The sequence below is a fragment of the Hippocampus zosterae genome, chromosome 10 (assembly GCF_025434085.1).
Source record: "Hippocampus zosterae strain Florida chromosome 10, ASM2543408v3, whole genome shotgun sequence".
NCBI classification, from domain to species: domain Eukaryota; kingdom Metazoa; phylum Chordata; class Actinopteri; order Syngnathiformes; family Syngnathidae; genus Hippocampus; species Hippocampus zosterae.
Window position 1 is genome coordinate 12,512,967 of NC_067460.1, and position 14,007 is coordinate 12,526,973.

A 14,007-nucleotide genomic window follows, 5' to 3' on the forward strand; every position below is an offset into this window, starting at 1 on the left:
GTAGTCAAAGTTCCAACTCTCTAGAGTTTAATCATTTGATGGGCGTCAAGGTTACATGATGGAGGCGACAGCAAAGGTTGACCGTTCACTTCCCAACTAGATTCATGACAAAAATGCTTTTTTAGACATGGACACAATACAGTACGTACTTATGTGCAAAATATGTGCTCTTTCGATATTTCATTTTTCATAGTACATTTCTCAATGCATGCATGAAAAAAAAAACACCCATTAACAACAAAGGGTTTGAGCAATGAAAACATTAACCAGATATTCTGATTTTATTTTATTTTTTTGACTCTCCCAATCCAAGGGGCTCTTGTTCATAATAATTGCCATTAAAGGGTGGCATAAAACTGCTGAACAGCAAAGCAAAATTCAGCACAAGAATAAATGTTATGATGTTTGTATTTATTATTATTTATTTTTTCATTATTGAAGTATTGCGTTTGTCCTTTAAATACGCAACAGAAAATACCACTTAAATAGTGTAAGGCAGTATAGTGATGCTGTGTGAGTTTTACAGGGACGTTTTTAACCCTCATTTTTTCTTGAAACAGGGGTATTGAATGTCTATCTTTGTTTTGGGAAAATATCTTGGGTTTGTAAGACAAAAAATAAAATGCTTAAAAATCTTAAGATGTTTTTGAATTAATCAAGCAGGCCACTCATGAGGTCACGAGCCACCAGTTGCCCATCCTTGCTGTCAGTGCTCTGCTGACAATCTTTCCACCATTCTCCTTCCTTTGTATGGCCCCGCTCCAACACAAATGCAGAATTGGTTTTAAAACCCATCTGGTATACCCTCTGCCGGTCATGTTTTCCTTTCCCAACTTTTCTCATACTGCATGCGCAGATCCCACTGGTACAAGATTTCTATTGATTTTGACACACAAAGCCCTCCATAATTATTGACACCTCTGGTTAAGATGTGTGAAAAGCGTTAAAATAACTTCTTTTTTTTATTGAAGAAGCGTACTCTTATACTGAAAATTGTAGACATGGCTCACCAAGCACAGAATCAAATTCCTTGCAAACACATGTCAGTCCCCAGCCCTCAACCCCATTGAAAACCTGTGGAATGAGCTAAACACCAAAAGATTCGGTGCCTTTTTCTTGGCAAAAAGCGGTTGTTAATTAATTGTACCACCCATGATTTGATGTCAATTTGTACTGAATAAATGTACTTGAAATACATGTTTTTAAATTGTGGTCCTGTCTTATTTAGAAAAAAAACAACAAAGAAAAAAACGGAATTTCCTCAAAACTAAGGAAAACATCTTGACCACTGGTGCCAATAATTATGGAGGGCACTGTTGTTGTGGTAGCTAGGGGGGTCACATCCGTGCATATTTTACTGTTGCACAGAAACAGCAGTCTTTTATTCCGGTCCGCCGGGTTGGAACAAATCACATTGATTGTTGCTGAACTGTGGCGGACTTCCTCTTTAATTGCATCATTTGAGATTTGACTGCGCGCGCGCGAGAGTGTGCGTTTTGTCTTGGTTGTGCAACTGAGGAGTAAAGCAGGGGAGAGGGCACACAACACGCTCGCTCGGCTATTATTCTTTCCCGTCGACCCGGGACATGCGCCATTGTATTCCCTCCGCTTAATTGCGCCAGTGTGGCTCGGCCCCCGGCTGAACCGCCAGTCGGCTTGGCGCGAGGAAATGGATTAGTCGGCGCCTTGATTAGGGAAGCTGCGGCAAAGATTAGCAAGGTCGGATCGTCCCCCCGGTTGGGGAGATGCAAAAACAGCAGTTGGACTCTTATCTTGTGTTGAGGCTTCCCGACTGACGCTGTGTTCTGCGCGGCTGGCCTCTTCTGCATCTCGCATCCGCATTTAAAAAAAAAAAAACAAAGAAAACAACAACCCACACAGCCCCACACACACACACACACACACACACACACACAGCCTGCTGCCTCCTCAGATACATTACGTGACTCTCAAAGTGATACAATGAATCCAGAAAGTATTCTCGGAGCTACCCCCCCCCCCCCCTCACAAAAAAAAAGTGTAACTCCTATGTTCTATCCATAATACTTTATTAATGAGCTTTGGGCTGCCTGACAGCCTCAAGGGTTTCTAAATGTGATGCGACAAGCTTTTCACCCCTTTCGGCCAGTTTCATCCCATTTTGTCTTGACCGCATGTCTTAAGTGTCATCAGGTTAGATGGATAGCATCTGTGCATTCTTTAGATCTCTCTTAGAGATCTAGAGTCACATTCAAGGTTGGGCTCCTGATGAGCCACTCAAGGCCATTCACAATTGTCCCGAAGCCGTTCCTTTGATATTTTGAAGCGCGTCTTCCCAAAGAATAAGAAAAGAAATTGGTCGGCGGGCCTTCAAGTTCAAAGCCCCATCGGACTGAAATAAAAGTTCCTCTTCTTCAATTTTTTTGCTGGATTCATTTTATTTGGACATACACTCGACTTGTTTGCAGTCATTTACTGTATGTAATAATGTATTTACCGTGTGTCTTGTGCCTTAGGTTGTGCATGCCATATATGGAATATAGGTATTATTAATATTGTTGTATGTATAAGTTAATTTTAGGAAATATGGCGGCTGGTGGGAGGCTCGTCTTAAGGCAGCATTGAGTGCGAGTGTGCTTGCTCAGGTGTTTTGTGTTCAAATGTTTTACATTGTGTTTTTTAAAAAGTATTTAGGACCTCCATTCGAAAATGAGGACATGCACGTCAAAGGGGATATCCTTTAAAGTAAAAACCAAAACAATATCGACAAAATGTGGAAGAGGGGAAACTTGAAGAATACTTTCCAGATTCAATGCATGGAGCGCATTCTGTCAGCAAGGTAATAGCAGATGTAATAGAAAAGGCAGACTTCTCTTGCAGCCACGCACTGAGTCTCACCATGCATGTCTGCTTCTAATCTGGCTTCCTCTAGAGTAGAGGAGCATATGCTAAACCGGCATGGTGGTGGTGGCGGTTTTAGACCCCCTTGCCCCCTCCCCTATGAGGGTGGTTGTGCTGACTGTGGGCTAAAATGTGACCCAATTAGCTCTGGCAGAGTAGACAAGGATGGAAGTGTGTGGGAGTGTGTTAATGAGAGGCCAGTTTTAAGGTGGTGGTCTTGCATAAGTGTGTGCGTGTGCGCGCACACATGGGCGTGTGGCACAACAACAGGTGGTGGAAAGGACTCCCGTCCAAGTCTCAGGAGCGCTAATGAATAGCCAGACATCTGTTTCACTCTTAGCGGTCTGTGAGGCTCAGTGGATGACTTTACAACCCGCTGACAGATTTCAGCGAGCTTGACATTCATTAGCAAGGCGACAAGTCAACTCTCCTAATTTGATCCATGTTGGATTGTGGATGAACTGCAGGAGGGCGGGGGGAAACATGTAATCGTGAAGGCTCATTGTGTATTTGTAGCCAACTTAGTCATTTTGACAGTAGGCTAATATAGATACATATGGTGTGTGTTGCCTTCATTATGAGGCTTATATAAGGCATTTAATTTTTTGTGTCTTCAGACATGTTTGTTTTTTGTTTTGTTTTTTGGATTGTGTGGATGAACTGCAGGTAAAAAAAAACATTTAATCGTGAAGGCTCATTGTGTATTTGTAGCCAACTTAGTCATTTTGACAGTAGGCTAATATAGATACATATGGTGTGTGTTGCCTTCATTATGAGGCTTATATAAGGCATTTAAGTTTTTGTGGCTTCAGACATGTTTGCTTTTTGTTTTGTTTTTTGGATTGTGTGGATGAACTGCAGGTAAAAAAAAAAAAATCATTTAATCGTGAAGGCTCATTGTGTATTTGTAGCCAACATAGTCATTTTGATAGTAGGCTAATATAGATACATACGGTGTGTGCTGCCTTCATTATGAGGCTTATATAAGGCTTTTAATTTTTTGTGGCTTCAGACATGTTCGTTTGTTTGGGGGGGCGGTCCAATGTGGCTCTTTCAACATTTTGCTTTGCCGACCCCTGTTCTAATTGTACCTAAAATGGCCAAGTAAGATTTTATTTCAGTATTTTATGTTACATTTGCCTCCTGTGTCTTCCAGCCAGTAAGTACCTTGTATTTAGTGGGGTTTTTTTGCTCTTTGATGACAGCCAGTGTCATTATTCTCTTTCTGTAAGCCTCCAAATCTTTGAAGAAAAAAAAAGAAGAAAAAAAACAAGAACAAGAAAATACTGAGACAATAAGGGGGCAGACACAAGTGCCTCTTTCCTCCTTTGCCTCATTGCGACACACGGCATACTGCGGCATCGGCGATGCTAAGGCGTCAGTGAAGAGACGGTCACATGGCGTGGGAGGATTAGAGTAAAGTAGGACAAATAAAAAAGAAAAGTTGCTTTAAAAGGCTCTGCATCCAGATGTTCCTGTTACTCCTGATGAGTGATTAGGAAGGAGCCTAACAAGTGCTGGGCGGAGCCGTTTTCTCCCGTTTGGACGCGAATGCCTCATTCTGACACGCTACAAGCTCATAGTTTGGATAAAGGTTATAAGTGGAAATCGTTCCTCCAGTGCCAATTGATAGAAATAGAATATTGATGCATCTTATCTTGAAGCAACTGAGGCAAATTGCTCATTTTCTTGAGCCTAGCCCATCTGTTGCTCACAGAGGACCGGCTGCCATTTTATGGCAGGGCAATTGCTGGAATCAAACAAAAACATTTGCTGAGCTTTAACTTGTGCTGTCCAACCATGGACTGGTACCTATTGAATCGTACAGATAAATTGGGATTTTTTTTATTTCTTTCAGAACATATACATCCTGAACTGGAATATACGTCAACACTCACCCGCCTCCAACTTAACGTCTATAAATGGCTGCAGGTCCGCGAAAAATCAGTGCTAACATGAACCGATTACGGCCGGAAAAAAAAAGGCTGGGGACTGCTAGGGTTATAAATCGCCCTCTTCGTGGATTTACATATGATGTTACTATTATACTGCACCCTCGTGGCCACGCGCCAGAAGCAGCACAATATAGTGGAGTAGCAATCGGCTTTGGAACACAGTCATGTGACGCATAAAAAAATTCTTCCAGCCGATTATATCACTTAATTATTATGAGTGAATGTTATTATTTAAATAAAAATACAATACTGAGTGTTGCTATTTTTTTTATTCAGCTGCACGTCCTTGCATGGACAACGCAACTGTATTTACAGAGCATATTCAAACAGTTATCGCTGCATACAAAGTGCTGTATACAGAGCAACTAACACATACAACAGTAAAGCAACAAATCGGTAACAAAGAAATCATAACGATGGGGAGCAGGAGCTTGAGAAATGAAGTGAAGCATTTTTTTGAAACTGCTATCTTAGCTTTATTGATTGAATTGATGGCTGATTAACTGCAGTGCACTAAATAATGATAGGGACCGGGTTAGCAAAAATCCAGGTGTAATTTAAAAAAAAAACCTTTTTTAACCCCCTCCCAAAAAAATTCTTCAGAAAACCTCAAGATACATACAACATGCATTTGCTATGAAAATCTAACAAGCCTCTGCCAAAAACAACATTTTTTTTTTTAATCCGAGTGTATGCCAATCCATGAGCATATGGAAGTTCGCTGTACAACCAGGCGCCAGCTGTCAGACACTGAACTACATTGATGCTATGGCATGGTTGTGCTCAACACAACACGGGGATTGCAACAGGGGATCAGCTCATACAGAGAGATTCTCTCATTCAATTGGAAATGTTTCAAATGACCGTTATTTCCGCTATAATTCAAGGAAATGTGTTCATAAGTCATTACATAGATGAATAAGAGAGTTGAAACATCTGTTTGGGGAAAAATAAGGAAAACAACATTTTTAAACTATAGGCAAAATTAATGTCCTACCATGAGCCGAGAATTAGTCACATCAGCTTGTTAAGCAGGGCTGATATTTTAATGATATGCATACAAGGAGAGTGCAATGATCATTTTTTAAAAAGCAGCAATGTGCGCAGAGATAAATTAATTGTCAGACGTTGCACGGAAGCCCCCAGCGGGGAGTTTGACCGCCCCGCACTTGGGTATAAGAAGCACCTGTGTAATTGTAGTGTGGCTGAGAGGCGGAGAACATTACGGGTTTACAAGTGTCGTCCTCCACCCGCACAATGAGACAATGCGAGGATTAAAGCAATCGCCTTCGCCTCAGCCGCAGATGTCTTCATTCGGTGTGACGGGCCACTGGAATCAGACCACATCTCCTAATGGCCTTACTGCCAAATGAAATGTTCAAAGGAGCCCCCACCAGCCCCATAAGACCCACTTGTTCCTTTTATCTTTTAAACAGTAACACACACACACACCAGTGTAGGAAAGTTCATCATCATGAGCAGGGCTACAGTCCGCAGCGATTCATGAGTTTTCAATGCAAAACACAAACGGAGGCCACTTCAACAGTAATGTGGACTAAATGATAGGTTTCTTACCTGTTGGATTTTATAAATCCAATTGATATATCATCTGAAATAATGTCATGAATAACATACCAGTGAAACACAGGTGGGGTACATGTTTCAAATGCATCCCAATGATCCTGCAGTCAGCACTTTAGAAATTCAAGTCAACAGAACTGGCTTTGCGACAGATCTCCCTCAGCTAATAACACTCACACAAACCCAGACCTCTGCTCAACCAGATTGATTGTCAATCTCACGAACCAACATGATAATGACAGAAATGGACTCCTACATGACTCAGACCACAGGCCTGTGATGTTCAACAATGAATATTGTGTGCACTCTCTCACACACACTCTCAGTTCAACCAAGTCCACAAACAAAAATATAACAACGTTTTTCTCTTACTATGGATGTTGCTTAGCGCCTTAGTGCAGGGACATCCGGCATTCCTTCTCTTGAACAATCCTCTTCAAATCGGGCTTGTGTTCCGTTGTTGCCACTCGAAGCAAGCGCTGTCTGTACGCGAGCTTCAGCGGTTACGTACTACTCGGGTCTGCTTGCCACATGGCGCAAACTTTTCTAACCGAAGATCGACTTTTGAAACGACCAACCTCCCGTTATCGACCCGATCGCGCGCGTACGCAGGCGCCCAATCATGCACAAGCGTATGGACGCACGCACGCTACGATGACGTACACATCAACAAAACCGAAACACAGAGACACAAAAATATGTTTTCCACCTCATTTCCTCCTCCGACCTCTCGCGGTTAACTTGGGACCAGTCCGTTGGGCCCCGGTCAATCACGATCGACGTATTGGGCATCCCTGCCTTAAAATCAGACGTAATTCTTTGGCTAGCTTAGCGCTTAGCGCCGTTCTTTGCGCATGCGCGATGACGTAACGTTCATAATTTCAATTGACATCTGACGGGTTGCCCTAAAAGGTGGAAGTCGTAGAACAAAAAGTATATCGGAGTAGGACTCGATAAGTTATTTTCTTCTTAATAATTGTGTTGAATAATGATTGATTTCTCTTTCCTGTTACTATTTTACTTACCTCACTTTCTGTCAATGTATTACGTCTATGTTTGTATGTTCAATAAAAACAAACAAACAAAATATCAGTAAATATAAATGATAAAATATAAATATAAGCATATTCAGAATGGGTGAGTGGGGGCAGGATCCGGTCTGTTTATTCAATAGGCTGACGTCTAAGTGCTGCTGTACTTAGTGCAGTTGTTTGAATGGCACTGCCATTGCTGAGTCGTTTTCAACGCTGGTCATGTGAAAGCCCGCATTCAACCAGCCAAAGAGCTGTATGCGGCTCGCGAACCGCGGGTTGGCCATCCCTGGTGTGTCGTATTGTTCCGTATAATAGTACGGAGCCTTGTATGGTATGATGTAGCATTAGTGCAATGGGAAATCGATAATACCAACAATAACAACAACAAAAATATATTAAAATGAAATCATAGTCGTTTCACGTGTTCATAATGCATAATAATAAATTATATATAGCTGATATGTGCTCACATGTCCTTGAGAAGACTTGATGGGAAAACGCTTCCCCATGGCTGCACATTTTCCCCTTCACAATGTGACAGAGGAGCATCATGATGCCTTCAGTGTGTCACTTATGTAAATAGCTTATCGCCTGTTGACTAAATCGCCCCGCAGCTGTTTTTTTTCCACGCTCACAATCGATGAGCATAAAAAGGAGCCATCAATTGAAATTGTGCATGGGCGTTTTATTTATTTATTTTTGGCGGGGGAGGGGGGGTTGAGTCTACCTCCCTCTATTTGTCATCATATTCAAAATGAAGGCCCTTCTGCAAAGCTCAGTGGGGGTATCAACATCTTTCCAGTGAGAGTCGGCTCCCTGTGAGGAATGATGATGCAACACTCGTTTAGCCCCATTTTGTCTTTTATTTAAGTGCACAGGAAGCGCCTCGGGTACTTTTCGTGGGACGATTAGTCTTGCTGCAAAGAGGCAGGGTCAAAGTCTTAGCTGCCACCCCCCGCAAGCGAGCACGGACACAGCGAGCATTTGAAGAGGATCATTTGTCGGAGAAGTTAAGCTTTGGGATGGGAGGGAGGCCCGGGCGTCCAGTTCTGTCACAGTGAAAGTTTGAAGTGCCACCCGGAAGGATCTCATTAGCTGCACTTTAAGGGAAACAATGGAACCACCATTCGTCATCTTTGGACAAGCGCTTAAGAATGCAGCCTAGGAAAAGTTTCATTTGTCACCCAGTGGAACTTTCTCCTCTCTCAAGTACCATCTGTCTGTCGAAGCCCTCAGGCAGAGTTAAGTGAACGCCCTCTTATTTAGTGCCCGCTTTAAAGGTTTTGATCCAAGGCGTTGGATTGATAGCTGCATCAGAGACCGTTTGCGTACAGAGCAAATGTCATGCGGGTTTATTTGGAAAGGGATCATCGTATTTTCTCTTTTAGCGTTCAGAACAGTGCTCACAACAGGAGCCAAAATGGAGCCCTTTTCTGTTTTCGCATCCCAGGACTTAAGAGTGGGTGACGGCAATAACTCTTCATTGCACTATAGTGCCGGAGAACACAAAATAGAATGGAGTAGATTTTTGAGTTTTTCTTAATTCTGACAGTGTCTACATAAATTCATTAATGAAGTGCAGTCCCCATTTTCATATTACTGTTTATTGGGAAAAAAAAGGTGAAGTGCTCAAACCACATTTTTTTGCATTATCATTAGTATAACGGTCGACTGGTTAGAGCGTCTGCCTCGCAGTGCAGAGGTGCAGGGTTCGATTTAAACTCCGGCTTCCCTGTGTGTAGTTCGCATGATCTCCCCGTGCCTGAGTGGGTTTTCTGCGGGTACTCCGGTTTCCTCCCACATTCCAAAAACATGCAAGGCAGGTGAACAGAACACTTGAAATTGTACCTCAGTGTGAGGGTGAGTGCAGATGGTTGTTCGTCTATGCATGCCTTGCTATTGGCTGGCAACCAATATTGTTATGATCTAATTTATGACTTTCCTACTGATGTTTATGTCACACTCGTTTGGTAGAATTTTGTACAGTTGTCATGGTGAACACTTGAGAGACTGCAAGTCAAGGTTTTTAAGATGCCATCAGCTGTAATTAAAGTTGATGAAAAAAAGGCCCTCAATCATTCATGGTTCATTTGCCTTTATTGAAGCATAAGCCGAACCTAGAGTATCAGACCCAAACATTAATGAATAGTAAATCTAATGTTTATTGTAATACAAATGAATTTATTATTTACAGTTTATTACTGTATTTTCCGCACTGAATGGCCTATTTTGAAATTCTTTTCATATATAGGGCGCAGCACATTATAAAACACATAGAAGTTACAATAGTGGCTGTGGTTGCGTTATGCATCCACCAGATGGAGTTCTGCTAAAGGGAATATAGCTTCATTTATATAGAGCTTTCACAACCGCTGCAGCCGTAACAAAGCGCATGACAGAGCATTTAAAATATGTCCAAGAAATCAGAATATTGATCCATATATAAACCGCATTGGATTATAAGGCGCACTGTCGGCTTTTGAGAAAACGGAATGCTTTTGGGTGCGCCTTATAGAGCGCAAAATACGGTAATATAATCAAGTTAAATTTCAATGATGGGGGAGGAGGGGGAAATCACAATTTGGATGCCCCTTTTATTCAAAGCACAATGGAGAAATGCTGGATGCTCTTTGTGGTTTAAAACACTGCAATGGATGCAGAGATTAGTTTCTAAATACATTTCGCTGTATATGTTTGAACATAATTTCTGGAAATGTGCAAAGATCGAAAATGTCGTAATGCTCAATTGTGGAGATATAGCATTAGCTTATTGGGGGGGGGGGGGGGGGGGGGGGTTGGGACTGACCCCAGTGAGCCCGAGTCTTCCTCTGCCATTGTATTAGAGCTTGAACGTCTTCATTCACATCAGCGGCTCTCCATGGTAGGTAGCCCGCTAGGTACGCCTGCCCGATGAAAATGTTCGGCTAATCCACTGGCGTGGCTGCGAGTGCGTGCATGTTACACAGACAAAGGCGAAAATGCAAAGTGGTTAGCGTGAGGAATTTAAACATGATATTTCAAAACTGATCTTCTACATTATACAAACGACTGCTGAAATCAACATCACAAGAATAGAATTTCAATTGGTTCATCTGCTTTCAACTGAGATGTTGATTGCAGCGGTGTTGCTGCTTGGTCAAACCCATCTACGTTAGGTGAATGAATATAAATGCGTATGCATACTTACCGTCATCTCTAATGAGGCCTCATTTCTGGAAAAGGTCACTTTTCCTCCGTCGAAAATATTTTGAGGTGCCTCGGCAGAACTCATGCAAAGTTGTTGGAATATTCATAGCCGTTTACCCAAGACACTAGATGAGAATGTTCCATTTTTACAACCCTGCCATCATTTAATTTCAAATGAGCTTTGCAGGAGCCCGGCGGGTTTGAATCTTGATGCCGCACGACAATTGTTATCATTTCCGTTGAGCTCGTAGGCACACATGTATCATTGGGAGAGCTCACATTCACTCCCTCTTATTCAGATTGAAATTTTGTATCATCTGAAAAATTAAGATGATCAGGAAGAGATGTGTAAGAACCCTATCGCTTGGGATTTAATCATCTATTCAAGAACAACTTTTCATGATAACATTGTGTAAGTAACCAAACCGCGCCCACTTTTTCATACAAACGTCTCACACACACACACACACACACACACACACACACACACACACACACACGCACACACACACAAGACATTTCACTTGAAGCGATGATGCTAACGAGCTACCTCCATGTTGAAGCAGACTGAAGTATTTTTCAAAAGGGTACTTTGGGGTACTTTAAACCGCCTGATCAAAGTTTTCCAAGTTGATCTGCTGAGCGAGATTACAATGATGGATTCTGCCATGGAGGAGACAGCGTGGCTTGACACTTGAGCGTTGGTCTGTCAATCACAGCAGGAAATTAAACGATATCAAGACTTTCCAAAGTCAAACTTCTCCCATATACACAGATGCAAACTCTCGATTTAGTCACGTCCAAAGCTGCAGTATATTACTGATTTATTTGGAAAGATAACTCAATGCTTTTGTAAATACACACAGGGCTGCCCCCCCTCCCGTCCCTATGAATTATGAATCTGCAATGTTATTTGTTTACTCAGAGTTGGACGGGAAGATCTGCATTATTCATTAGCTCCGCCAGGGTGGACAACAGAGGAAAACGCGAAAAGAGAAGTCACGAAAATCAAGACTAAACAATTCAAATGTTTCCCCAGCAATATGGCAACCTGCTTCTCGCCCACTGACAGCCAACCCTGAATTAACTCACTCTTGCGTTTTTTTTCGTCCGCAGTCCTCCGAGATGATTTCCGTCAAGCCCCGAGTGACGTGGTGGTGGCCGCCGGCGAACCCGCCGTCCTGGAGTGCGTGCCGCCGCGCGGTCACCCGGAACCCCTGGTGTCCTGGAAGCGCAACAACGTCAGGGTCAACACGAAAGATGAACGTATCTCAGTGAGTGATGGCCAAATATTGAAGCCCCACCATGAAGGAGAAGTCACCTCCAAAAACGTCTTTCCAATATTAGCTTCTATGTTTCCCCAACTCGTCTAAACATGGCACTCTGATGAATTTTGCATTTGTGGAATATGAATTGAGGCGCAAAAGGTTTTTATCGATCTCAGGCTTTGCTCTTGAAATATTGACATTTTTTCTGTTGAGTGTGACCTTTTCCACAAGACTGAAATACAATTTTGTCCTTCAATCCTTATTACCGTATTGGCCCGCATATAAGAGTTTAAGTGTTTTTTAAAATGAAATAAGATAAAGTGGGTGTCGTCTTTTTTTCGGGGTCCATACGTTATACCAATTCACAACGGTAAATGATGCCAGATATTAAGGCAAATGCTGAACTTGACTCTTCAGGCCAAAGTGAACTCCTGCCAAGATGAAGAAAAATAAAAAATAGCGGTAAGAATAAAAAGAGAAGAAAATAATGGAAGAGATAACAGAAAATGGAGAAACTTAGTGACAATCTGGAAAGTGAAAGTGGGTCGAAGATCAGCCAGGTTAACCGGCAGCTGAGGAGAAGTTATGATGTCATTTACGTTTCAAAAACCAGAAGCCATTCATTTACGAATGTGATTGCACGTTAGATTTGAACGAGGCAAAATAACACACTTTTTCTCTCAAACATTTTGTTATAATCATTGGTTTCAGATGCACTGTATATTTATTTTCTGTATAAAAATCAATTTGGTGTTCAAAAAGTCTTTTTTCAAACTTGAGTCTTGAAAAAGAGGGGGTCGTCTTATAATCAGGGCCGTCTTATATTCGGGCCTATATGGTATTTTTGTTATGTTATTATTTCATAAAATCGACTTTGTTGAATTATTTCAATTTCAACATGCTGATTTAGTTGTATTGTTTGAGCCATCCATCCGTGCACCATTTGAACCGCTTTATCCTCACGACGGTTGCAGGCGCGCTGGGGCCAGTAGGTCAAGTAAACCCTGAACTGGAGAAAACCCACAAATGTTTTTTTTTTCTTTCAAAAATTCTGCTGGAATATGAAAAAAAAAGCTGCCGTTGCGAATTAACAGTGATGCGGTTATTTTTAGGTGCGCGGGGGCAAGCTGATGATCTCGCACACCAGGAAGGGTGACGCGGGCATGTACGTGTGCGTGGGCACCAACATGGTGGGCGAGCGCGACAGCGACCCCGCTGAGTTGGTGGTGTACGAGCGACCCGTGCTGGTGCGCAGACCGGTCAACCAGGTGGTCATGGAGGATGACACTGTCGACTTCTTGTGCGAGGTCCACGGCGATCCTCCTCCGACTGTGCGATGGCGGCGAGAGGATGGGGAACTCCCCCGAGAGAGGTGGGGGATGAGTGATTTTGAAAAATCATTTAATTCCGATTTTTTTTTATCTCAGTATTGCGATTTAATATGCAGTGATTTTTTTCAAGGTCCTCTTCTTTTATATTTCTTAACCAACACAAGCAATAAATTAATCTCCATTGTAATTAATAATTTCAGATTGATCATGCATTGTTTTGGTTTTATAGGTGAGGCTCAGTTCAGGCAGGGTTTAGGAATTTATCGGAAGGAATGTTCCACATGTGACCGAGAAGATGTGTACTCAATTACTCGTGGATGAATATGAGTGTGTGGATCGGTGGGTTGACATAACTTAATAAAGAAGGGACCATAAAAGGATTCATTAGCTGGCTGAATTATCCTGTGACCGATTTTCTTTCCCCCTTCTTCTTCCGACTCAGTATGTAGTATACTTAGCGAAGGCTATTAAATAATTCTGCATTTGCTCGCTTTCAAGTTTTGTTCATATCTGAGATTCATTCCTGAGGATTAGTTTAATGTCTTATTGGAATGACTATCCACACTTTGCAACACAGGCAACCGCTTGAGCTTATTACGCACATTAATACCAGCTTGGGTTCTTCAAGGGGAAGTCAACCCAAAAATGTTCTCCGCAATAATAAGTCCTATGCAGCCTTCATAGTCTAAGCACAGCATTGTGATTAGTATTGCATTTGTGGAAAATAGGAGTGAAGCGGGAAAATCTACCCGTTTTTGTCCATCTCAGGAGG

The 14,007-nt window shown here is 42.2% G+C and overlaps 1 protein-coding gene across 3 annotated transcripts in view; it reads left to right on the forward strand.

The window, feature by feature from the left end:
* Positions 1-14,007, forward strand: part of LOC127608420 (roundabout homolog 2-like) — a 150,422-nt gene that overhangs the window by 15,542 nt on the left and 120,873 nt on the right. For all 3 annotated transcript variants that reach the window (XM_052077450.1, XM_052077449.1, XM_052077447.1), the window contains exons 3-4: positions 11,753-11,910; positions 13,017-13,276. In XM_052077450.1, the coding sequence (XP_051933410.1) occupies positions 11,753-11,910; positions 13,017-13,276 (418 nt within the window). The remainder of the gene's footprint in view (positions 1-11,752; positions 11,911-13,016; positions 13,277-14,007) is intronic.